The sequence below is a fragment of the Hydractinia symbiolongicarpus genome, chromosome 1 (genome assembly GCF_029227915.1).
Source record: "Hydractinia symbiolongicarpus strain clone_291-10 chromosome 1, HSymV2.1, whole genome shotgun sequence".
Taxonomy (NCBI): Eukaryota; Metazoa; Cnidaria; class Hydrozoa; order Anthoathecata; family Hydractiniidae; genus Hydractinia; species Hydractinia symbiolongicarpus.
The window spans coordinates 23,851,703-23,878,833 of NC_079875.1; the positions used below are offsets into that span (position 1 = coordinate 23,851,703).

Consider the following 27,131-nt stretch of genomic DNA (forward strand, 5'->3'; position numbering starts at 1 on the left):
GTGCAGATAGATTCATTGCACATGACACATGACCTAACACACTTCGACATGACTTGAAGTGAAACAGTAGCTCCACGTTAGCCAGACTTGTTGTTTCTTTGAAAAATTTTTGACAAACAGCTTGTAATTGATAAAAATTAATTACTAATAGCCACAATTAGGATTATTTTCATTTTCTAACTAATTTTAAAACACCACTTAATCAGATCGATACCGCAAATAAAAAGATAACTTTTCATGTTTCTTCCTTCTAATTTTACGAGCTAGCGTTTGCATGGTAACAACAAAGCGTATCTATTATAACATATCCAGAAAGAACTCCCATCATGAATTTCTGTCAATCATATGAGAAAGTTACGCCCATGCAGGAAATAAAGAGCGCATATTTGTTGACTATGAGTCTGCTTGGAGAGACGGCACAAGACACTGAACGTAGAAAAATCTGTATTTTCGAAGATGACATCGGTCTCGTGTTGGAAGTGGGTGGTCAAGCCCCACAATAATTTAAAAAATTATGTTTATTTGAAAATTACATAAAAAAGAACAATAGTATCCCCATTTTTTAAATCAATCGTACGAAGTCGTACATTAAGGGAGAAGCAAGAAGAATTATTCTTAACGGCCAGTTTTATATCTTGGGTCTAGTGTGTTGTTATTTTGCAAAGTTTTAGGTGAAAATATCGTTTTTATGCAAAAACATTAATAAAATTGTGCCAGAATTGTAATGCGCGAAATTTGGTTTTATGCGAAAATTATTCCAGCGAAAGCAAGCTGCTTAATAACTTAGTTCTGCTCATGCGAAAAGGTTAATCTCACGAACGTTTGTGGCCGCGAAAGTTTTAAATCCTGAAAAGCAAATAGCTACACCATTACAAAAGTACAAGTCAAGAAGGTGCCTAACTTTGTTTTTTAAAAAAAGTAAACGAGACGGTAATTGATCAAAGTATACTTCTATGGCAAAATGCTGTCTTGTGAGTATGGCACCAGCAATCCCCACCCCAAGAGTTTGTTTCCTAATGTCAGAGCTAATAGTGCTTAATTGACGGCCGGCCTTCCGCTCAAAAAGACGAGAAGCCTTGGGGACCAGCAAGAAGCTTTACTATAAGATACGCTAAGACGCATATCCAATTGAACACCGCAGATATTTTTTCTTCATTGGGTTGATTAGGAAGCTACACGAATTTCATATATCCCCCTAATCAACCCAACATTCATAGGGAAATCAGACCAACCCCATAGCGGTACTAATTCTGATTATCATCAATTGAATGACAAAATTAAAATGAATCGCCTGGCGGGGAGCAATCTTGAGAAATTAAAATCATTGGTTAATATATTATTCATTACATAAATAAACTAAAACATAAAACACTCTTCAATAATTCCATTCTTCTCCAGGTTTCGGGGAATCTTTATATTCGTGAATAGGTGTGCTAAATGCAGCGTTCTTCTTGAACGGCGTTAGTTGGTGAGGTACTTGGGTAACGCCCTGGAAATAAACAACAATTCGGATAGATTAGTTTTCTAAATAAAAATTATTCTGTTGGCGAAATACTTTTTTTTAAAAGTCGATGTTTTTAGAAACATTTTCGAGAAATTTTAATAAAGGCCTTGAACAGCGAGAGTACTCAAGAAAAAACACGTGTTTCTTTTTCCGTAAATATAAAATAATTTTCACGTGGTGAAACAATTTTATGTAAAATAATCACCAAGCAGCAGAAACGCCTTTTCCTCCGCCTTTTTTCTTTGCTCTAAGATTTGCGGAAATTATGATTTTATCTCCAAGAGCTCCGAAGAGAAGAAAGGTGGTTGTCGTCAGGGAAAGTAATGTCTTTCTGTTTTTACTGTCACAGTGAAACTTTTTCACATGTTTTATAACGACTCCCCTGTCATAACAAACTTAATGTTTGTATGCACTATTTTCAAAGGTTTTGAACTCACAAAAGGCTTCACAGGAATATGAAAAGTAGATATCTATTGAGACATAAAGTGTAAAATAAGCTGTAAAAGAGCCAGTGTGTAAAGAGCCTTATAAAATTGTATAATTTGCTAACAGATCGGCTCTGATTGTGTTTAGATGTTTTAGGAGGGAATTAGTATACCAAGAAATCATTTTTAAAATTGCGTGCGAAACCACGAAACGTTAGCACAGAAAACAACTGAAAGAAAATTGAATTTAAATCTCTCATATTAAACATAATGCGTGTTATGTTGGGCATTTTCGTTGTTTGTTTGTTTGTTTGTTGGTTTCGATCGACTATATGAACCTTGTGGCGAACAAAACATCTTGGTAAAAAGAATAGCGTTATTAAACCACTTCAGCTCTTTCGCGTACGAGATTTACCCACATTGTACTGTTCGCGCCGCGATCAAACTGTTTATTTAGACATGTCTTTGAGCGAAACTGATTCACGAATTAAAGTGGAGCGACATTTGTGATTGTGTATGCAAAAATAGAATGCGGTGATCATTTTCAAAATCAAATTTACATTCAATTCTCAATCAAATGTTAGCAAGTTTTATCTCCAATTTACGGCAAACACAAATATTCCACTGATACGAGGAAATAATTTTCTATGTGTGGAATTAGTTGAATTTACGTGTTTATTCAAAACCACCTAAAAATTTTCGAAATACTTACGTGAATAGTGTTGATGTTTTGGTGCCAGAAGGTCATCGCAGCTTCACCGTTCACGTCGTGTTCCTATGGTAAAAATAAAACACCGGATAACACCTTGGAGGAAAGAATACGTATTCTTTCCTCCAAGATAACACGAAATTTGTAAGTATATTACGATGAGTATATTGCGTTGATTAGATAAACCTACAATAAAAAAAACAAAAATGTAATGTGTTTGACTATTTTTAAAGTTCAGAAAAGCGTCAACTTTCCCTTTAACCAGAACGGATGCATTGCAAATCTATTCAAATCTGTTTAGATCGCAAAGTTTATTTTCACGTAAAATCACCAAACGGTAAATTCATGAAATGTTATTCAAAAAATTACGCGAAAGCAACTTTTTCGACACTCGAAAGACAAGCTTGGTATTTACCTAAAAAGTAAAGCTTTTAACGTGCTATGCTTGACTTGCTTACCCAAGGAGTATTTCCATGAACGCGAAAACTAACAATATCAGTCCTCATTTCAAATGCGAAAATAGTTCAGGCACTTGCGGACAGATTCACTCGCAAATACAATTTATTCACGCGCTCCGCTTCTTACCACGCAATGAAAAATTTAACGTGACCTTACCATGGTGGGTTTCTGCTCAACTGGTGTGAAATCTAAAACGAGAGAAATACAAAAAAGCATAAATTAAAAAATTAACCCGACATTCAATTTTCGCAATCGGGTTTGGTGTGATTCCGATTACTTCGCCAGAATGTGACAGTTGGTTGATCTGCTAATTATTTCGCTGTTTTTGATTAAAGCTTCTGGTCGCAAAAAAAACAATGCAAAGTTCGTAGAAGAAAGAAAAAGTTTGCAAAAATACAAACTAGGCTTATGCAATCACTGCCTTCCCTACCCTTTGCTCGAAATGAAAATCGGAAAACCGGCTCCCAAATGAGGCCAATTGGGTGTAAAACGGTTCCAATACAGCCAATTAGTCGCACTCACCCAATGGCTATCGAATTGTTTTCTTCCACTACACTAGTTATCAATAAAATCCAAACAAAATTAATGTAGGGCCTAACTTACCTAAACAAATTTTTTTATTAGGGGCAGCAATGAATAATACTAACACGTTATAGATCAAAATGGCTCGCCTTTTTTAAGGGGCTTTAATTTTGAAGTAATCGATTTTTCCAATTATGGAATTTCTCTTTTAAATACACTAAACTCTTGTTTGAATAAAACAAGAGCAGATGTAAAAGTTAGCATTCCCACCTTACCGCAAATACCGTTCGAATTGCGCAAAAGCCTTTCTGGGATATACAGCTTTTAGAAAACATAAATCCTAATCAAGCGATATTTATAAACGGCGCTAAAATACCTCTGTGATAATCTGTCTTCGTCGTGGACGCAAAATCTGGCGACGGAGGTGCTGCGTGAGCTGTTTCGTGTATCTCACTGCTACGAAAAAAAAGTATTATTTGAAAATTTAACATACATATATCTCAAAAGTTGTGGATCTCTTTATTCTAACTTTAAGTCCGGAAGTTTTACATGCTTTTGTTTTGGCATGATTCATATAGGACTTGCTGGGTATAATAATAACAGAATTTAGATACTAGAAGCATAGAACGTGAACCTAGATGACGACAGCTCTTATAAAGTTAAACGTCCGAGTTACCTTAACGTTTCATAGAGCTGTTTTTCCATCAATTCCCTTCGTCTGCCGACATTGCACACTGTTTGGTTTTCCGGTTTCTTGTACGAGTCTGCGCTTGTTGAAACAGGACTAGATGTGTTCTTTGTATGAGTTAAAACACCCTAATATAAGCAAAGTAAAACATGTGAAAGCAAATTTAATTTAAATCAAAATTTCCATTTTCATCTTACCTGAGCTTTTTGTTACAGGATAGTTGAAAGCTCAGTTCAGCATATTGTAATAATTCAAATGGTAAGAATGTTTAAAATCGTGTTTCCGTTTACCAAAATAAAAAGTTTTGTGTTGAATAAAAAAGAAATTTTATCATCAACCTCTATTTTTACTCACTTAAATAGTAAGTTTTTATTTTTTCCCCCCTTAGTATATCAGACAGATGATACAATATCTATGAAAAAAGTTGTTATTATATTTTTCATATTTTACTAAATAATTATATATGGTACATACTGCATGTCCCCCAACATGAAGTTCTTTAATTGTTTGGGGTTTGTTATCGATGTATGCGACTTGTCTCTATAAAACAGGGAAGTAATATGCAGTGGTAATTAAAAGAGACAATGTAAATCAAACTTTATATGGCTACAACAACAAAACATTTACTTGATCACATTGTAAATATAAATAAAAATAAAGTTGAAAAAATATGGTACGCAATAAGTGATTCTATTGCACTCAATTGCTGTGTCCTTTCGAAATAAATTATTAATGTGTGCTTCTGACGTTTCATATAAAACTATGACATTAGTGTATGTAAGACTACTTTTTAGAACAATGTTTAAATCATAACAGACAAAATTGGGCATGCGTAGTAATTTGGGTAATCAAAGTCTTCTTTTTCCCCTTCTTTTCTATTTCTTTCAACCAACATTGGCAGAATTGCTTATGTAAATCCACTCTATGGTGTCATTTGGTGTTATCAAAAACTCAATTATATGCTTTATGTTTTCACAAACTAAATCTCATGCTTATAGTAGATTAACACCTTTTTAACAATAGTGTTTTGTTATATCTTATAGAAATCCAGGCACAAATACAACAAATTTTCGAAAGGATTAGTACAGTCAACAAAAAAACAAGCTAAATGCAATTTTGGGCCAATTTGGTTCAAAAATTCTAAAAAAATTCACAAAAGGTAGCCAGAGATAATGCTGGTGTTGAAAAACCCTAACCAGTATAAGGTAAAAGCTTTTCATTATAAAAATGGTCTATAGAAAAGGTGTCCATCTAAAGGCTTGATTTAAACCAAAATTAACAAAACTCACTTCCTCAACCCAATTACCAAGTAAGGTTCTTCCCAGTGATACATCATACTGAGGAACTGTAGTTATACTTGCTGACATGACTAAATGAAAATTTATTTATAAAATAGAAATGAAAAGAATAAATATAAATAAACCTAGACATCTATTTGTTGACTACAGGTAGTTGGTTCATCTGTGCCTCCCAGTTCTGAGGACTGCGGATTGACTCCTGTTCACTGTAAGGCAGTATGTTTGTGTAGGCTTGATTTTTTTCAGAAATAACACTTGTATTGTATTTATATATTAAGATTTCTTATATTAAAATTATACATCTAGTCAAAAGTTCTGGTTTTCACATGTTTTTGCTAGCTGATGGTCTGTTCATCACTGCCACGCCTAGTGCAGGATTGGAGCGGAACTACAAAAGGAATGAGAATAGATAGCTTTGAAGTCCTGAACATAGGCATCTCAAAGCAAAAATGATAAAATGTTTGGGGGGAGCCTTTAGCAAAACACAGCTGCCGAATCTTGTCGGGGGGGGGGGGGGGGGGGCACAATAAATTGCTATAACTGTTATTGAGCTACGTTTAGTCAGAGGAACAGCTAAATGCAGGATCCCGAAATCATGGTATATAGCTGCGCTTGATGTGAGACGTTAGAAACAGTTTCCCTGATTGACACTTTTTATCGTCAGACAATGTGGTTGATCTGGTTCTGCCTGTACAATACTCCTTGTAGAACACAACTTTATACCAAATGGGGCATTTGCAATACCTTTTTCTCATCAAGAAATTTATTTCCTGGTTTGTTTGATAAAAAAAGTGTTTTTATCAGTTAATTCATAAAAATATTTAAAAGATGCATTGAAAAGTGACAGAAATTCAAATTTGATGGATATTGCTACCAGGTACCCCTATAGAAGGTTTTATTTTGACAATTACCCATGATTGTGGGTTTTCGCATTTAGCAGTTTTTCGTGGCTGATGTTTGGCATGGACATAATGCATGTAGCTGCTAGCTGGATCAAAATTCATTTGAAATAAAGGCAAGATCTTGCTCTGGGTAGGAAATGCAATTTTAGTTAGCTACCTTTAGAAAGATTTTGATAACACAAAAGTTACTTAAGAGAGAAATCTAAATATAAAGCACTGGTGTCATCTTGTTCCGTTAAAGTATGACACAGAAATCATTATGTTTCCTTTTAATGTGCAGCTATGTATTATGGTGACTCTGTCCAATGTGACTCCAAAGAATAGTAACTTAAAACAATACTAAAATAAAAAAAGGACTACCTAGTATTTGTTGGTGATTTATTTATATATACAGCTTTGTAACAAAGAAGTACCCAATTAATCCTGTATAGCTAGCTAGATGATGTCATTTATTTTATGTTCTAAAAAAGCATGTTTGTTGCTCTTTCGATCGCATAGTGTTTGTTTACATATAATTTCAAGACGTTTTAAAAACACGGTTTCCGTAGAGCGTACGGACGTGTTTAAGATATTTGGTATCTAATAAAAAAATCTACGTCACACGAAGGAACTGGTTTTCGTTATCTTTCGCCCTCGTTTGGGGAAAAAGCGAGTATCTTTCGCGATTTCTTTTTTTTCAAATTATTAGACTGATTTTATAAACCTGATTTTAACACAGCAGCATTACACCCTTCCTGTTTAAAGCGTAATTTGCCGGAATAAGTTTAGGAAAAATATGAAGCTACCGTTCTACCCTTTATAACTAAAATTCGAAAAATGAATTTATTTATTTTGATTTTATAAGCTGTTCGTTGGCAGTAGCGTCTTTTAACTAGTTAGCTATAGCGGCACGCTCGTATTCTAAACATCTGCCTTGTTTGTGCAACATTGTTTTGGCATTCTATATGCTATGCCCAGTCTTCTAAAGTTGTGCGCGGTCAAGACAAGGCCGCCATATTGAAAGGGAAGGACGGAAAATAACATATTGCTGAAAAAATGCCGAATAATCATGGAAAGAAACTATAAGCTGGGTAACTAACTATACATGTTAGTTACGTTAAAGGTTCCCAGAGTACAATAATGAATGGACTTTCGTTTTCAGAGTTATGTTGTTTATTTTGTTGTCCACCTTGTCCGTCAGTAATCGCTTCCAAATTGGCTTTTCTTCCTCCGGAGCCAACGTACACAATACAAGAACTCGGGGATGGAACATGGGCTCTTCATTTAAGTGAAAGAGCTGAATGGCAGTATGGACAAAAAGAACTAGATTGCATTGAAGTGTTTCAGGCCAGAACTAATAGAGGCAATCGTATATCGTGTATGTATGTTCGTTGCTCCCCAACTGCCAAGTTTACAATTTTGTTTAGTCATGGCAATGCTGTTGATTTAGGACAAATGAGTAGCTTTTATATTGGATTAGGTACTAGAATAAATTGTAATATTTTTTCATACGACTACTCTGGATATGGACAAAGTAGTGGAAAACCCACAGAGAAAAATATATATGCGGATATAGATGCTGCTTGGCATTCATTGAGGACAAGATATGGAATAAGTCCTGAAAGCATAATACTATATGGTCAAAGCATTGGTACGGTACCAACAATTGACTTAGCATCTCGTTTTGAATGTGCTGGAGTGATACTACACTCTCCACTTATGTCTGGAATGAGGGTAGCTTTTCCGGATACAAAGAAAACATATTGTTTTGATGTCTTTCCAAGGTAAGCTAATGTCTCTATCATTATTTATTAGAAAATTGTCATCTTTTTTTCAAAAAAAAAAAAAACACAAATGCACAAACATAATGAAATTCAAAAAATGAAATAAGTAAAATGTGGTAGCGTACATTAATTAACGTATTACGTATTAAGCTGTGACATGTATTTTGAAGAAAAAAAATATATATACATCAACATAAAAACTATAACTTAACATAGCTTCTTTGTGTATAGCTATATTTAAATTTATATACAAGTTTCACCAGCAAATATAATAAAACAGGCAGTAAGTCGTGGACCAGACCATTCCAAACTTTATTTTTAGTGGAGATAATTTTTGGTCTTGAAATTAAAATTAGTTTGAATGCAGTTTATAGATTAACCAACTTTGACTTTCTGCACCTTAAGTCAGCATTTTATTGCCTGTCGAGTTTTTAGATTTTTCCTGCACGTGCAAAAATCCTATGAAATCCTATGACGTAAACATTAAAATTTGTTCATATGGTATACCTTTCACATGTAATTTTCACACACTCATTGCAGATAGTTATGAAAAATGCTTAATAAACACCAATACATTGCAAGTTTTTCCACCTTCTTAAAGTTGCAAAAAAGTTTGCTATTTTGTGTTGCATATACTGTTTTTCTAATTAAAAATTTGTGTTGATGATCTGCAAGTAAGAATAGTTGTTTTTTTTTGTTTGTAGTAATAAGTCTTCTTTTATTTTCGATATGGTTGTGCTACAGTTAACCCCCAGTAACTCAAACGTGCAAATAGCTGAGGAAAGTAGTTTGACTTAACAAAATCTTGAGTTAAAAGCCCTGTTTAGTTGAATTAGTAAAAAATGCAATAATAGTTTGAGTTATAGCAATTTGCTAAGAATGAGACAACAGTTACAGAAATAAATCTTGGCAATAGAGAGAGCATTCTTGTAAATTGAATTAGTCTGGACAGGCAGCATTTGTGTCTGTATTATGTCAAAAGTTGTAACAAAAAAATGTCATCTTGAGTAAAGAATTCAAGTTATCCGAAATAATTGCTTCAGAAAATGGGTTGAGTTAACAAATGTTCGAGTCACTGGAAGTTAACTGCACTTTAGGAATTTAGCTTTGCTTTTACAGCTTATGATCTTTTAATTTAAAATAATGAATAAAGGTGAAATAAAACAAGGAATTGGCCCTAAATGTTGGAATGGATTCTTAATGTTTGTTTAAAGTCTCTAGAATTAATGTACATAGATGCTTTGTAATTATTGCACCAATCAGTTGGTTTTTAAAATTGATAGATTTTATATGTTTTGTGATCTAAACAAGACATTTCCTGCAGATCTTCAGGACCAGAATATTTAGGAGATATTTATTGCTGTTAAAGAAAATTAACTTAATTTTATTAAAACTGCTAACAAATCTTTAGATAGTTAAATAAATGAATAGATGTGTAATTCTCATGTCAAGTTAAGCAGACTCGATTAGGCTATCTCCCGAATTTCCCCCACGTGGCTTGGGTTAACCCGAGGCTATGGTAACATTTACTTGCCCATTTTTGCCGCCTTTATTTATTTTTCAAAAGTATCTTGCAGTTTTAACACTTGGTCACTAGGGACACCAATGGTCACTAGGGACAAGTGTTAAACCTCAAGGGTTTTCTTGTTTATGTAAAGGGGCAATTTTTAATGGCAACCATTATAGATTGTTGAGGCTATTTCATTTTATAACTAATTGTATATTGAAAAAAAGTAATATTTAATACTTGTCTATTGTTTTTTCCAATTTCGTGGGATCTATTTTTTGTACACCGGCCAAAAAGCAATATTCCGCATATATTGAATTTTCATGCATACAAATGCACAACAAATTTCTGTGCAGCAATCCACCCAAAAATATGCAAGGAAATTTCACAAATAAAAGTATAAAACATTTACATCACAAATCACTCATAAGAATGTACTACAAAGTGAAATGTATTGTATTAGCCACAATCACAATTTCGAAAGTATATGCAGCTTTAAATTGCATCAGCTCAATAATTTCCCTCATGGTAAACAAGATTTTCTCGTTAATGTGAACAAGGAATTCAATATCTTAAATGTAAATGAGACTGAATTGTAGAATGTGCTAGAATCACGAAAACCTTTTTTTTCTATTTATTTTGTATATTGGCTAGAGTACTAAAAAAAATTTGTACAAGAAGAGGAAGAATTTTTTTTCTGGAAAATGTAGCACTGGTGAAAAAATCAACGTAGTTAAATGTTGAAAAAATGTGAATATTTTAAAGCTCAGAATCGTTTGTTACATAGCCTCCTATGGAACCAGAAAAAATTCTCTCTCCTTTAATGAAATTGGGTATAGTTTTTTCGCTGTCAAATCTAGAATCTCTATTTCGAACGTTGCATTCCAGAACTTTTTAATTTGCGGGATTTTGCGTGCACGAAAATGTTGCATTACAAAACTAATCCATGCAAACTCATTTCATCTTGATACCTTGCTAAATTTAAATGCTCGATGCTTTTAATTCCCAAATTTCGCGTTCATTAGCTTTTTACTTTATATTTCAGCATCGAGAAAACACAAAAAATCACTTCGTCAGTCCTTGTCATACATGGAACCGAGGATGAAGTAATCGATTTCTCACATGGCCTCGCTATTTATGAGAAATCACCAAAAGCTGTTGAACCACTCTGGGTAGAAGGAGCTGGCCATAATGACGTTGAATTATACGGACAGTACTTGGAGAGACTGAAGCAGTTTGTGCAGTACGATATTGTCAAAGAATGATAACCGTCCACGCATCTCTGTTTATTACGATCGGTACCGTAGATTTAACCACAATGTTTTCTCGTACCAGGAGCGCATACCTGTAAACAAGAATATAGCTTTGACTGACATTTGGTTGCAATTATTTCGTGCATTGCTTTCTCCTCATGTTACTAAAAATCAAGTAATATTTTGCGGCATTCTGCTTTGAAACTACTTTCAATTTTCAGTAACCTTTGATTTTCAGTCTATTTCTTTTTTCATCTGCAAGAATCATTTTTTTTCACTTGAATAAGAGCTGTAGATGGAGCAGTATATTTCTTACTTTGGCCTTGGCCAGCGAATATGCCGTTCATTTGTGCGTTTAAAAAACATTAGTTTAGATTTTAAAGCGATCTTTGAAAGTAAAGTCTCACTTGTATACGTGCCTTCTCAGCTCGGGCTGTACAGAGAATAATTCAAAGTGGGCTAACTATCGAAGTTTTTAATCTACACTGTGTTGGTTGTACGGCGTTTCTGTATTTATTGAAATTATTTTTTACATTATATAAATAAGCAATTGTTTAATAATTCATTCACTGATTATATTAGTAATGTCACGTTTACTGTCTGATTTCTTTATAGTTTCGAGTCATGTCTACTTTATAGCGCGTACATAAAAGTTGATGATACTGATATTAATAAATGTTTCTTTTATAATTAACTCCATTTTTGATTTCAGGTTCAGTTGCTAAAAGCAAAATTTTGATTCCAGCCTTACTCTTAGACATATTAGAGAAATATCAAGGTTTCAATCCTTGGTTTTTTAATTTCCCAATTTGTTTAACCTGACCAGTTGCTTCTAAATTTTACTCTAAGTCCTTAGCAAGTCGGTTGCTCAAAAAGAAAAACGTGTCACTGTTTTCAATATATTTGTTGCAGCCAGGGGTTCAAACCAAAATGGCGAATAGTTATGAATTATGTTCATGAAACGCAAATACTCCATTAAGCCGAGTGGAGTTTATTACAGGACGGGGCAACTTGTAAGCCTTCGTTACACTTCTTTTCCAGCTCTGGAAAATGTCCTTAACTTTTTCAGTAATACGTATTCTCCCAAATTTTCTTATTATTCACCCCAACCTTAACCAATGAACCTAAATTTTATACAAAATCGAAAATTAATTCTTTAAGTTTCACGTTAAATTCCCACTGCTTCAAATCGGAAATATTTTTTAAATTATTTTTTTTGCCATTGCAGTGTACGTAGAAATAGCTTAACTTTTTCCTAAACTTATTACACTTGTTGAAAGTATTAAACATTGGCTATACTTAATTAACCTCATTCACAGGGCCTTTTTTACGCCCTTCCCAGTCAAAAAGAGAAAAAGGTTCTAGGAAGGAGGTGGTATGCCGCATTCCTATAAACAAAATTTGTTATAAGATCCAGCAAGGCGGAATCGAATGTTATTTCTGAGTATCTTTGTTTCGGGTAATTTCTAAGGAATTGGTTTACTGAAAGAAATGTAAACACTACAATCAACTCACACTTCGCACGCCAGGTTCGAAAATGGAAAAGTCGAGTGTAATTCTGGAAAAATCGGGTAAATGTATATCAGTCAAGTCCTAATCAAAACTTAGACCTAGCTTCAACCATCTAATATTTAATTTTAAAAATTAAAAACAATGAATTCCCGCGGTATTAAAAGAGTCGGCGCCCAATCAGCACGTTTAAATTGTTTAAATCTCAAAAAAAATCTCATGTGCACACTGTCTTAAATCAAGGAGGTTCTCTCTTTAAACCTCCTTGCTTAAATGAACTTGTCTTTCAAGATCAGAATTTTCTTTGTAAACGTTGTATCAGATACATGTTTTTTTTTAAGAAGATACCCAACAAGAATATTTAAGATGAAATTAGAAGAAAAGTTATGAATATCCTAAAGAATACGCTCATCTTGAAATTTTATTTGCATTCTAAATGAAATATAAAACAAAAACGACGTATCATTCATGTAAAATGTCTTTTTTCAAGTTTTATTTGAAGTAATTTTTTCCCACAAAATCTAGCTGTCTGTCACTTGAATTAGGCTGTTTAAACAACAGCAAATTAAGGGTGATTTTACACCAGTTCAAATAATATCTCAAGAATATATCAGGATGATTTCGCCCTAATGTTAAGAACATTTATGTTGAAATAAAAAAACACTATTCTTACAAAAAAACGTATAGCAATCTAGACGCGAGTCAGAAAAAGGTTTCAAAATATTGCCTTTTCAGGATTCCGTTTAAAGCAGGATTACGTTAAAAAATTGGTGCGATTGTTACAGAAAACAGAATTTATTACAATCGCCACAAAATGTAAACATGAGGAATTTCTTGTGTTCTTACCTGTGTGGATTTTAAAAACACATTTTTTCCTTTATCCAATCAAATACATTGAAAGTTCATTCGAATCAAAACTTTGTACAACAAAATGACTGAGAATCAAAACGTTCAGCCGTAAGCCTGTTGATAAAAAAAATCTTATCAACTCTTCCATCAGCATCTCTCTTTCAATTATTCGAATATTGTGTACCCAGAGCCTTGTCTTTTATTCTTTCACGTTCTTCTTCTTCATGAGTGCTGCAGATGCTATTATGACATTTTTGTCGCAATCTCAACTTTTTTTTTCGTGAGTTTTTGTTGCACCCGCTAAGGTCCAACGGAAACAAAATTTATTTTTAATTGCAACAACAAAATATTTTGTTGCAATCGCTTGAAATTTGTTTTCTTGTCCCCGAAGCTTGAGTGAACTTGGATGCAAATCGACATGCAGATTCCAAGTTAGGGAGCCGTCAGCAAAAATTTTAAGAAGCGTGGGACGAGCAAACGAGTTGCATTTGAGCAAAAAACTTTATGCTAATCAATTCACTTTTAATAATTTTATGCATTGATAAAATTACTGATGATAGAAAATTTCAAAACTTACTATTTGCTATCATAATTTATGCAGCATAATTACATTTTCAATTCTTTAAATGTAAATATCTTAAGAACGAAAAGAGCTTTTTAAAAAAATTAAAAGGACTTGTTAACCAATTTTTAAGGTCTAAACATCATTTTATACCTCGGGTTCCTTTTAAGGGGGTTATTGTGATGTTTACTTATTATGCGGAATTAATTTTCGGGGTTTGAATCATTAAGCCGATATTTGTTATTCCTCCTTAGTTCGCTTCTACAGAAGTAAACACAAACAATTTGTTAAGTTAAAGAGCGCATTTTTGGTGATTTTATTCTTTGCGGAATCTATTTTTGCGTTTTCTTTATAAAATAGTTCCGCGGATATTATTAACCTGGAGAGTACCAAGCTAATTTCACAACAAAGTCTTAATTTTAAAATTGTGTATCTCTTGAAACAAGCAAAACGTGTATTTTACTTGTTCCAAGAGATAATTGATTAGTATAGAAATACAGAATATTAATTTTTGCGAATTTTGCGAGATTTCGTCAATTTCCCGAATAATTTTGGACAATTCACTATTTGCGAAAATCAATTCTCGCGAAATGATTTAAGCTAGAATTTTACATTTAACATTCATTACTTAGACTCCTACACAGACCCAGCAAAATGGGATAAGAAATGATGGCATTAAATTTTTTTGGGTGCACACGTTAAACCACTATCATATACATACCGTATCTGTAACATTGCAGCCTCTCTAGTAAACACATATGCTAAACTTATTTGTGTTAAAAATGCATGCTAAACTAACTCCTAACGCATCAAATTACTGATAGTTTTGTTCAAAATGATGTTAAATGTTTTTTGCATTTAAAAAATAATCCAGAACTCTAGTAAAAACACCTTCATTTCCTAGATGGAAACACTTACCCTGTGGAAAATAAAGTAAATATTATATGTACAAAAACCTATATTGATTTTTCGTAAGTAGTCAAGTAAAAGCTTTTTATGCTTCGGGCAGTTCCTAATTTTTACTGTCAGAATAAAAATTAAAATTCACCTGCACTGCAATAACATTTTTGAATCAATCAGAAATTTTAGGTGTACATAATTTTTTAGCAAAATGCCTGAATATAAGTTGGAATTTTCTTAAATTCTTTCTTAATTTTTATTCCTCTTTTTTCTTTGTTCTCTTGATAAATAACTACAATATTTTATCGGTAGCTATAAATAATATACATTATATATAGTTATGTATTTTATTTGAGACATCTTTTATTTTTGACTTTTTTGTTATTTTTATCAAAGTCTCCAAAAATTGGATCTTAACACGCTGATGCTGGGGATTTTCTTCAAATTTTCATGGAGGTTTTTGAGGCCCATTTTTATAAATATTTCCTAGAAAAAATGACAATGTGTATTTCACGATTTTGTTATATCATTTCTTATATACCAAATTTTCGTAACGAATTTTCGTAACAAATATTATTCCTTTGAAAAAAAATTAAAAAAGTATTTACAGATAGTTTCATTAAAGCCTTCCAGCTTTGTACTTTGTATAGCGTCCTCAAATATAAGATTTAGGTGATCCTCAGTGTTCTTTCTCTCGTACATGTCAAGCACTGGTGAATACCAGCAACGATTCCACAACCCTTTGTCATCAGTTAAATGAAGGGTGTTCAGTTGGTAAACCATGAAACAAATTCGATGGCCATTTGTAACAACACATTGTGTAAGTAGTGGCTCCTTTAAATCTGTCCCATGCAAGGTACCAACAGTTTGAGCTTGGGCGATAAGTTGGGCAAAAGAAGAAAATGTTGCACAAGACAGAAACTGTTCTTGTGTACGAATGCGGCTATTTGAGATGACAGTTGTATGGGGGTGTTTGATTGGATTGAATGTAGAATTATCCATGGCAGGTCGATTATGCAAATGAACTATGTGTTGCCGATAGACATTAAGCGCATAATTATCATATGGACCTGGAATACTGTCTACTTCATCTTGGGTTAACCCTTAAAATAAAAAATATCAATAATAAAAATCATAAATGTGCATTTATTTATTTATTTATTTTGCATTGTTTTGTTTATATTATTGAAAACAAATCATTTTTTAAAAAAACTTAACTAAAATTGAGAATTTCCATATGTACGGCTATAGTTAGGCCATCATCAGAAATATGTTATGTTTGCGTCCTCCGACCCACTCACTTTTGGTAATAAAACCCGAGTCGGTAAGTTGGAAATATCCCCCCCCCCCCAATTTTTTCTGGTTCAAATGCAATATAAGGTACCCCAACTCATAAATAGCGTGAACGATTTCATATTTTTTACGAATATATTTTTAGGATTTACTTAGTCATTGTTTACAGAAATAAGATAAAATTCATCTCACAAGAATTCACTGGTGCGGCAATCTCATGCTGCCATGTTTTAGTAATTAAGATGATTTTACATGACTGACATCAATAGTGTGATGCAGATCAGACCTCGCGCCCGGCCCACAGGGCGGTGAAAAAGGGCCTCCAAACGATGTTGTGTGACGCTATACTGTTTTTTAGCCCTGGGAACTAATTTACTTGCTCCAATCTAAAAAACCCAGGGAAAAATACGCCGACCGACCGACCAACTCATTTTTGCAGGGTCTTCAGGACATGAGTATGACAAATTTTTGATGGTGGCCTTAGGTAGTGATATAGAGTTAAAATAAATTTTTTACCTTCTGATTTCTCAATTGCTTCTAGTCTTTTTTTTGTCCTCAAAACAAAAGTTGGCCGGAATTTAGTCTGGAAAAATTTATAGTTTCTTGGCCAATGTGTTTCAAGCAAAGGGTTGTGATACAAAATTGAGTTATCCCCAGAAAGATGATCCAAATTTGAATTCACCATCATTGATAGTCTAATAAAGTTTATTAGCATATTGTACTCAATTCTTTCATTAATGTATCGAGATTGATTCTTGTTTCTGTAACTTTTCTGGAAAGAAACAGCTTGTTGTAGTGAATCATGAAATGCCTCAACGAATTCTTTTTCTACCACTTTTTCGTCGTAAGTCACAGGAAGACCAGGTGTTGAAATAGTTTTTGTAAGCCATTTATATTTGTCAAAAACCTGAGGTATGGATGTCATAGCCTCGTGTACAACGTATGCCTTTTTAACTGTATGAGGGAGAAAAAGAAAGGGAACATCTCTTTCGTTTTTGAAGGTTTTTTCCGCCTCAACATCTCTTACATTTACTGCTAGCTTATGCCTGCTTAAACTGAAACCTCTTTTCGTAATGATGGGGTTTTCATTACATAAAATGTTTACACGGGCACTATAACGTAATGCATTCAAGGATCCAAGATCTTTACCTCGAATGGATTTAATCGCTCCTTTTGCAGCCATGTTGGAAATTGTCTTGGCCATGCAAACAATTTTGCATAATGTTATTTTATGGATCTGGAGTAGGCGAGACAAGTAATAATGGAAGCTTTATTTTGTTGACCTACAACAACTACACACTACGCACACTACTCTACACTGTAGCTACAAAACTTGGACTCTTGTTTATATCTTTGAAAATGTCAACCACGAAGTGGTTCAGCGTTACTACAAGGTAATTATTTATCCATTAAAGTTTCTATATGCGTCTCAGGGTGTATAATAGGGTGTAGAATCTACCTTTATCGAAATTATCTAAAAAAAAAAGATAGCTATATATATTTTTTGGTTGTATCTATAGACATCCTTGTATGGTAATATATATTTTACTATATTTTTTATATTTTACCATACTATATTTTATATATAATATAGTAATTACATTCCATGTACCTTATTCCGTGAAATACATAGCTATATTTGATTGATTGATATTCAAGAAATCTAAAATAGGGCCTGTGTAAGAATTTGGTAAATTGTATCCATTTTAGGAGATCATCCCCAAAATCGGAGACATTTTGCTCATATTGAAAATTTCTCTCTCAAAATTTTGAGATTGTCACATATTTTATGATGGCCCCTATGGCTTACTTTCTCTTCTTAATATAAGCACTTCTCTTTCTTTAGTGAAAACACTTCTCTTCTTTTCTTTGAAATTCTTCCTTCGAAACACTTTTCTTTCAAATTGTCAAACACTTCCTTCCATTAAATCAAAAAATTCCTGGACCCGATTTTGGTCCGTAATATTAATTGAGCTGGATTTTGGTAACTTGCATTTCTGAAAATGACATACCGGATTTACAGCACTGAAGTGTCTCGAGCACGCTGGATTCCAATACGCGGATGATATGAAAATGCAGCAAATTAATGGCAGATGAAATTATTTTTATAATAAGCACACAAATAAGGTGAATTGAGCACTTAGGCAAGTATAGCTATTTTTCACGAAAAGTGAAAAAAGACAAACGGACCATGGATGTAAAATTGCGTACCAGATTTTTGTGCAGTCCAGAATAGAAGTGTAAGAATACAGAAGAGAAGTGCTTTTAAATTGGAAGAGAAGTGAGCCAAATGGGCCATCTTACTACTTTAATGTCAGAAATTTTCGCGGGACGAAATTTTCGCGAATTTCGCGAATGGACCCTAAAGTGGCGAAATTAAATTCCCGCGAAAATATCCTTTTTGCGTTGAATCGCGAAATTTCAAGAAATTTTTCAAAAACCTGAAGAAATCTTAAAAATCATATTTTCAGTCCTTTTGAGCCTAATATTTGCATGTGTTGTATTTTGCAGGTTTTAGGAATAAAACAGTACAAATGATGCCACTACTCCCTAACTTTCCGTCCTTCCTCATGAGATAATAAGGGTTGACTGTTAAAAGAAATAGGAAAATTGTGACTAATGTAAAAAAAAACAATAAGTTTCTTATAAAAATATCACCACAATAACATCGCAAAACGTAAAAATAAATTTAGTCTAATATTTTGTTGATTTCTTTTTCATTACTTACCCAAACATTGTTCTTATGCTGTTTGTTTTGTTTTTTCTTTCTTTTTCTTTTTTGATTCGGCTCAACATCAATATCATCAAACACAAAGGAGCCCAAATCTACACTTTCTTCTGGTTCACTGTATAGATCTTTAGTCATTTCTTCGTACCTCGAAAGTAGTTTTTTATTTAATAATGTTCCGGGCATTGACACTTTATTTTACGAAGGAAAAGCTCCTCATTGTTTCGAATACTGACCTTGTACTGATCTTATTTTAACATTCAATTATTTGGTAAGATCTACGCTTGTTAATCAATTCCAAAAGCTTCCTTAAAAAAGTTTTGAACTATTTTTGTCCTCAAAATAGCGAAAAAATATTTTTTTCAACCATCAACTCGCGAAAATTAATTCCCGCAAAAAAATTTTTTTGGCCAATTCCCAAAAATTAATTTCCGCGAAATACAAAAAATTTCGTGAAAATTTCTGACAATAAAGTATGTATCTACTCCAAGAAGTTTTTTGCGAATCAAAGGTTCAGAAATTGCAAATTTCGCAAAGATGAATTTCAGTTAAGAAAGTTTTATAATATATTCAAAAACTTTTAAATGTTCCCTAAATAGTCTTGAGAAAAAATCCCAATGATTCTTCGGCTACAATGGAGTCTATGTGACCATGATTTAAAATGTCTTTTTAATCTCTGACAGCCTTGCAAGTGATTGACTTACTGCAAAGGTTATGTATCACTTATTTGGGTGATTCATTGTCTGCTATATATATTTTTTATTTGCGTGCTAAATTCTATTTTTAAAAACAACAGAGCTGCTCTCAGGGGGTTATGTTCAAGTTGTCAATGCATGGTTAAAATTCAACAATATTTGGTCAGGCATTTATATGAACAACGCAGATTTGATCTATCCAAAAAATCTATGTTTTCTAATTTCGCACTTGACATATTGCGTAAAGCAAATTTTTGTTAATTTAGCTGTACTTTAATTCTGCTATACTTGTAGTTCTTGTTAAATCAAAGCTTCTTCTGTAAGAGTTTGTCCTTGAAACATCCCTATTTTCTCTCACCTGAAAGTTGAACCACCATTCCGACTAGGCAATGACCCCTTCCTTTCACTTTAACAGCAAAGGCTTTGTCTACCTTGCAGAGTCAGAAAAATGTTAAAATATACAATTTTTATTTTTTATTATGATTGGGTAAGTTGGACTTTGACGGAATAATTCAGAATATAGGATATTAATAACAACATTACTCTGCGACAGTCAAAATGTCCCTGCAAGTCCTTAATGTAATTAAATTTTTGACCATTACCTGCTTAATTTTAAGTTTTGAAAAGCTTTGCTTGGGCTGCTCAGATTTAAAAACTCAGCATGGCAGAAAGTAACAAAATTAATTATGGTGCAGAAAAAAATATAAATATTATATAATTGAAGTTTTTGCTGGACTGTTCCTGGTTTTTTTGTGTAGGAAGTAAAATCGGATCCCAATCTCCTGTAATTTTAGGTTGCGTGTGAATCCCCTCTCATGACAAAGATCGAAATATATTTTCTATTTTCTGATATGCTATTGCTTCAAGACGTATAACTACAATATATATACATTGTTTTTCTTGCTATTTACCTCTGTTTACATAGTCTTTTGTTAGGGTGCGGCAGATATTTTTAAAGATGTAGATGTTTTTAAAAAAATTCCTTGATTTGGGGGGTAGTAATTAACTGAAATCAAGAAGATTTTTTTCAAAAATCAGAGATTTACTAACCCCCTACAATTAGATAGAGGAGAATAAATTATTCGCGAAAAAAGTCTGTATGTGAAAAGATCTGAAGATTTACTAAAATTGCATGTACATTGACTTATTTTACTTGAAGAGGTAACTCGTGATTAAATATTAATCATAATTCTCCTTCTTAGTATTCGAAATGCTGTCCACTTGATAAACGAGTTAGAAGATGCAAAGATGGATCGACTTCTAGTTCGAATCATTCAGAAACTCCATCTTAAGGTACAACCACATTAGTTTGCGTTTCTTTACTACACACATTTTCTCGAAATCTTTGAACGTATTTTTAAGGTGTTCTTGTTTATTCTTTGTAAATATTTTGTATGAGAAATATGTAAAATAAATAGTTTTAAATCTGGTTAATGTATGGTTTTTTGTTATATTTTAATCTTCTTAACCTTCGGTAACCGCTTATTAAAGGACCAGTGGTTTAATGTTTTAGAATGAGAGTCCGTTTAGTGAAGAAGAAGAAAAAAAGCTACAAGCAGCTTTCAATATGAGCGGCAAGCAAATCAGTAGCGTTTTAGATACTATATCGTACATTCTAGAACAGAGTGCATACCATGTAGCCAAACCGAATGTGCTGAGTCAGCAGCTGCAAACATTAGAGTTACAAGAGCAAAAGGTGAGCTTGTTGGTGTGTGAAATGTACTCTTTCGTGAAATTCGCTGAAAAAGTACTACCTTAAGGGAATAAAATTTCGCGACATTCCGCACGAAATTCGCAAAAATTAATTCCCTTAAGGTAATGCGTAAATTGCGCCAACAAATTGTGCTGTTTTCGGAAAAAGGAAAATTTTAATTATATTCAAATGTTGCTTTAGTGTCAGCTTTAATAGCAGATGGTTTGTATTCACCTGGTATGTCCATTCAATGAAGTAACTCTACTTAAAGCTACATACATTTGACCATTGTTGAAAGTTTTTTGTTTTAACAACGAAAAAGTAATAACTGCCTGATCAAGACTTGCACTTTATGAACGGTATCAAGGGGAATTGTGTTCGCTTTATAATTAGAGAACTATCTTGATTAGCCCTTATATTCTTTGTTGTCTTGTCGAAGGATTTTTTTGCATTCTTTTTTAGACTAGCTTGATCATCATCAGATTTTATGGAAATATTATTACAAAAACCAGTAGCATCATTGTTTAAAGTTATCCGTTAATTAACGGTCTGCAATGTCAATATTAACTGTTCACATTTCGCGGTCAATCAAAATTTTTAATTTCGCGTTGATTCAATTTCGCGGATAACCTCTTTCCTGGAAAATGTCGTATGGATTTTTTTAACAGACAAACGAAAAAAGGTTATTTTGAAAATAATCAATTTTTAGGCATAATTTGGAGATGCTTTATTTTCTCAAAACAACTATCATGTAATATTGAACATTTTCGTCACTGTCTTCGTCATCTTCGTCCCAGTATTTAAACTCACTGTCCGAATCAATGTTTCTTTTATTAACGTCTGGGGGAAGTCTCAAAAACGAAGAAAAAAAGCCAGAAATCCGCTAATACCCACACTCGTAAGAGTCGCGTTGTAAAGATATTAGAAATTTTTCACACATTCAAGAAATGTGAAAAGTACATTTAATTAAGAAGATAATATAATAGAAATTGATTACAAGGTGAAAAAATATCATAAAAAAATGATTAAAAATTCTCTGTGCTTCTTAAAAAAAAGTTTTTTAGAATTTAAATAAAAGATTTAATCTCGCGGGCGGCCGAATTTTTATAGATTTTGCGTAGATATAATTTCGCGGTTTTTTTTCGGGGTTTTTTATTGCAAAAACTGCGAAATTTTATCCACGCGACATTTTATCCACTTACGCGACATTTTATCCACTCACGCAGGCCTTTTTTTATCATTAAGTCTAGGTAATTTTTTTCCATATCAACCAACTGGAATGTCAAGAGCAGAATAAATATTAGTTCCGTAAATATTACCAAGAGCTACATCTGATGGTGTGAGTAATAATACCTTTGGTTTGTCCAAAGTTTTTGAGTTATATAAAAGTATTTTAGTCAAAGAGTGATAAACAGTTATTAATGCGATTTACCTGTTCCAACACCTCCAGTTAAAAAACACGTACAATGGAGAAAGAGTAAACCAACATATAACACTCCTCCGTATGTGTGATTTAAATACCCTACTGATTTAGATACAAAGGTTTGTGAACATATGGAAAGAACATGGTCAAAGCGTGATAGAATTATTTCGTAAAAGAAGTTTGGCACCAAAACAGGTAATGTTTCATCCGTGGTAATGTTTTATCCGTGGTAATTTTTTTATTCGATGTAATGGTTTGCAGTTCAATTTTTCATATAAAAATATAACACATTAGAGTAGTAGTTGAGAGAGAGAAAAATAACCTAAAATCTTTTGGATGTGCAAATTGGAATTAATTTTATTTTATGATCTGACGCAGATAGCTATAATAAAATGCATGCCATCTTTTTTTGTTAGCTGGATACTGTTAACTGGCAACTTCGATTACAGACAGCTCAAGCGAGTCAAACTAAAGTCACCATTCCAAGCACTATTTTCGAACTCGGATTAAACCGTCCTGACAATGAGGTAAAAAATGTTGTTACTTCGATGTTGCTACAGTTTTTCTGTTAGCTAATTTAAATTTCAAATTTTAACTGGTGGACAAAGATTGCTCAGTTGAGTAAAAAATGGATCTGTCTGCCGGGATCCCGAGGGGCTTGAAAATTAAAATGGGAGTGTTAGATTTTTTGTTTTTGGTTGTACACACTATCCTGTTGTTTTGACCGATTTTTTCACTTGTCTAACGCTAGATGTTTGCGTGTTGCATACGGATGCAATAAAAATCTTCTCTTCTTAGGAGAAAGAAAAGTTACAATTTGAATTCACACACGAAGAGTTGTATAAATTCTTCCAACAGGTAATGAATGTATTTGTGTTCACTTTATTTTTATTATTTCGTCAACTCTGTGTTGCAAACTAGCGTCAATTTCTGTTTTATTTTAGTTAGAAGATGTTCAAGCCAGCTTGGATTCACTAAATAAATAAATAAATTATATATTACAAGAATGTAAATAAATAATATTTTTTTGTTATAATATGTTAAAATATTCTTTATATAAAAATAATGCTGGATCTTTGCAAGAAGTTCTTTTTAAGAAACGGTTTAGTGTCCATTTGTGGAATACAGGAGTCCACTCGAATTTTCGACATATTTCAAGGGAGAAACTTTCACAGAAAAACTACCTTAAGGGAAGAAATTTTCGCGGTAATTAATTTTCGCGGACTTGCAATTCGCAAAATTCGCTATTTTTTTTCAGATTTACTAAGAACCAGTCTTAATCATCAATTTAATGTTGCCCCCGAATAAAAGTAGAAATGGTATAATTTTTTCTAAAAAAATTTTTTTTTAAAAAAGATTTGGAGTTTGATATTCTCTACCATAATATAAATATTTAACGAGTTGTCGGTGTTCGCTTAACACCTTCTGCACATCTTTGAATAGCCTATTGTTGTAAAGGTCAGGTTGCGAAAAACTCTTTTACGAGGAATTTTAGATGATCGTTTTTTACGATGTATACATGACTTAAAATGTCCGATACTCCCCTCCATGGTTAAGAAACTCAACAAAACTTTGCACACGTGCTCATCGATACCTGCTGCAAATGACTGTCACATTTTATGTATATTTTGATTAAAGAAAAAGACAGGTTTTAAAACACAGAAGAGCGAGCAAAAAAATTTTTTTCACAAATTTTCAGTAAAAAGTGAACGACGCGCTTTTTCGTAAAACGGTGGCAAAATATTGTTGCTATGGTAATGCAAAGTGATAAATATGACGCAGAAAAAAAATAACGGAGGGGAGCTTCGGACAAACAAAGATGTGGATTTATGGCTACCTGGAAAAAAAATTAAATTTCATATTTATATTATCCTGTAGACAATTTAATTTGCTTTCGTATTCAAATTTTAAAGTAAAAAACATAATTTTTGAGAAATAATGGATATACTGAATATATGTCCATACCCTTACAGTATCCTTAAATCTGTTTTCGCGAAATTCGGGAAATTTAATTCTCGCCAACTTCGCAAAAATTAAATTTTACTAGTCGTTAGCCCTTGGAAAATCCACGGGTTCGCCGTCCTTTTTATACCGCATTGCGTGCGTCTCGCTACTCGCGCAGCTAAGCAACAATTTTGCGTGACAGACAGACGTATACGGGTAAAACTTTCTCGCAAAATATAAATTCCCAAAGGAGATTGTTGAGAGACACTAACATGTAGTAAGATTTTGGGTCTGTCTCTTTTATATATGCATAAAACATCCAAGCATTCACGTTCAAGTGTGTTTTGTTGTGAGGTGTCTTATTTTGAGTGCAAAACGTTTATTTTGCAGTTTACGCATAATTTAAATTTTCGTGTAAACTTGGGGCTAATAAGATTGTGCAGGTCCAAATTGGATGCTCTGTTCTACGATTATCGCTTAAAAAAACGCGTAGCCTGTCTGCGATATGTATTCGTTATCCTAAGTAAACATTGGGGGGAAATGAAAAATGATTTTTAGAACACGGGAAGCACTTGATTGCAAAGCTTTTTTCAGAAATTAGTACAGCTCGACCATATATGACCACACATTGTTGTCAGAGGGTACTGGAACCGAAACCGCGCAACTAAGGTACGTGATGAAATGTGATTTACATCGTCTGGTTACAATCTTTAATTGATTTAATAAATAATACAAATCTCTAATCTGTCAGAAGCAGAAACCCGCATTAGATTTTACTAAGGATCATTTGCAAAAAATTTTTCGATGTTGCGCAAAGGAATGTTCCATCATTACGGATCCGAGAAAAAGCCTAGCAATTTGCTTTATTTCCACCAAGTTTCTCAAAAGCATCACTGGTCGCACGACAAAGGACAACTGTATAATTGTGCTCATACCAACTACAAATATCTAAAATCTTTGATATTTGTACAAAACTTTGTTTTAACTTGTGATAGGTATGCGATAAAATTAAAAAAGTATTACCAAAATACTAAAGTATAGCCTCCCATGTTCTTTTTCACACAAAAAAAGAAATTCTTTATATATTTTATTTTAACCTCTCCCGAGGATCTACCTCGGGTTAGAAGGTCATTTTGATTTATATCAAATTTTCTAAGTCGCAACCTTATTCCCAGGGCGTTTTGTCTTGTTGATAAAGTTAATAGCAGCGAAAAAGTCCTGGAACAGGCTGGTCACATAATTTATGATAAATATACGTAAATAATAATATGTGAACAGTTATTGTCCTGCAAAAATTGATTTTTGTCCCGCGCGGGGGTTTTATGTAAACAAGAATACCAGAAATATGGCGGTTGTTATATATTGATTTTGTTAAATTCATTACCCTACTTGGGTTCAAAACTCAATGTCGTTAGTCAATGTTTAAGTTTTTGGTTATGTTATCTTTAAATCTTATGCTGGCAAATTAGCTAACTTATCTGTCACAATACAAAACATAGTCAAATACAATAAAAAATACACGTTAAAAAGTCTAAAAATAGGGTTTTTTATATTTTTGAGATTTAAAGCCAACTTGGTGCAAAGTAACACATGTACTTAGTAATTGATTTTATAAAACTAGTCGTTAGTCCATTGAATAATCCACGGGTTCGCCCGTCCTTTTTATACCGCATTGCGTACGTTTGCTACCTGCGCAGCTAAGCTACCATTTTGCGTGACAGACAGACGGACGGACAAACGTATACGGGTATTATAATATAGATTAGCACATTTTCTCACATATATGAGGATTCAGATCAAAAAAATGTCAAACTTAGTACAGACAGTAAGACAATTTACTTACCCCACCACTACTTGGTCATTTTTCGTCAAATTTACAGGCAAAAAACCTTATATGTATACGTAAGATTTCGATGGCAAACATTTAATTTTGTTAAATTAGGGTATTTAGAACATAGAAGCAAAATTGTTTTTCCTAGCCCCGGCCAGGATTCGAACCCGGATCTCTTATTTGCATAAGTGTCATATACATTAGACCAACGGTGCATAATATTATGGAGTGTTTTTAGTGAGTAAAAAAGGCATATATCTCTGGCAAAAAATTACGCTTTTTAGTAAGAACAATTACTAGTCGTCAAAATTTTCTGAAAAATAAGAACAGATTCAGGCTCAAATCGTTGGAGTTTCCTAAATTTTCTTTTCGCCCTTTGGACTATGATTTTCATATTTATGAATCACATCTATAAAAATGAAACAGAGAAAGGCTTCTCAAAAATAAATTTGAACATTTTATGGACTAATATTCTTTTAAAAATTTTACCATTTTTTTATTTGCTTGAGCACCTGCAGCTCTCGTTAAGTTCTAAGGGGGTGTTAATTCAAGGGAATTTTATATTCTACAATAGGGCGCTTATTAAGCAATAAATTTAACTAAAGAAGTTTTGTATGTCTCATTTACAAAAAAGATTTTGCTAAAGTATTATGTTAACAATTTTCAAATTTTAT

General features: G+C 33.0%; 4 protein-coding genes across 5 annotated transcripts; 2 read left to right on the forward strand and 2 right to left on the reverse strand.

Annotated features, from left to right (window-relative positions):
- Positions 1-1,315: 1,315 nt before the first annotated feature.
- On the reverse strand, positions 1,316-7,029 carry LOC130647512 (sperm-associated antigen 8-like). Of its 2 annotated transcripts, none has more exons than XM_057453403.1 (8): positions 6,868-7,029; positions 5,597-5,676; positions 4,782-4,847; positions 4,296-4,435; positions 3,996-4,075; positions 3,254-3,285; positions 2,642-2,704; positions 1,316-1,489 (listed from the first exon to the last, which is right to left on the reverse strand). In XM_057453403.1, exons 2-8 carry the CDS (start codon positions 5,672-5,674, stop codon positions 1,376-1,378), a joined length of 573 nt encoding a protein of 190 aa, XP_057309386.1. In that variant the 5' UTR covers positions 5,675-5,676; positions 6,868-7,029; the 3' UTR covers positions 1,316-1,375. The 2 variants fall into 2 exon arrangements, with proteins under 2 accessions (XP_057309386.1, XP_057309378.1); XM_057453395.1 differs by lacking the exon at positions 6,868-7,029 and adding an exon at positions 5,945-5,975.
- A 435-nt stretch (positions 7,030-7,464) lies between these two features.
- Positions 7,465-11,626, forward strand: LOC130647504 (alpha/beta hydrolase domain-containing protein 17B-like). Its single transcript, XM_057453382.1, has 2 exons — positions 7,465-8,270; positions 10,823-11,626. Exons 1-2 carry the CDS (start codon positions 7,627-7,629, stop codon positions 11,040-11,042), a joined length of 864 nt encoding a protein of 287 aa, XP_057309365.1. The 5' UTR covers positions 7,465-7,626; the 3' UTR covers positions 11,043-11,626.
- A 3,728-nt stretch (positions 11,627-15,354) lies between these two features.
- Positions 15,355-17,347, reverse strand: LOC130647527 (uncharacterized). Its single transcript, XM_057453416.1, has 2 exons — positions 16,660-17,347; positions 15,355-15,953 (listed from the first exon to the last, which is right to left on the reverse strand). Exons 1-2 carry the CDS (start codon positions 17,345-17,347, stop codon positions 15,424-15,426), a joined length of 1,218 nt encoding a protein of 405 aa, XP_057309399.1. The 3' UTR covers positions 15,355-15,423.
- A 2-nt stretch (positions 17,348-17,349) lies between these two features.
- LOC130647536 (COMM domain-containing protein 10-like) lies at positions 17,350-23,767 on the forward strand. The gene is made up of 7 exons (XM_057453426.1): positions 17,350-17,537; positions 20,769-20,859; positions 21,080-21,262; positions 22,794-22,877; positions 23,099-23,209; positions 23,481-23,540; positions 23,627-23,767. Exons 1-7 carry the CDS (start codon positions 17,365-17,367, stop codon positions 23,666-23,668), a joined length of 744 nt encoding a protein of 247 aa, XP_057309409.1. The 5' UTR covers positions 17,350-17,364; the 3' UTR covers positions 23,669-23,767.
- Positions 23,768-27,131: the final 3,364 nt, after the last annotated feature.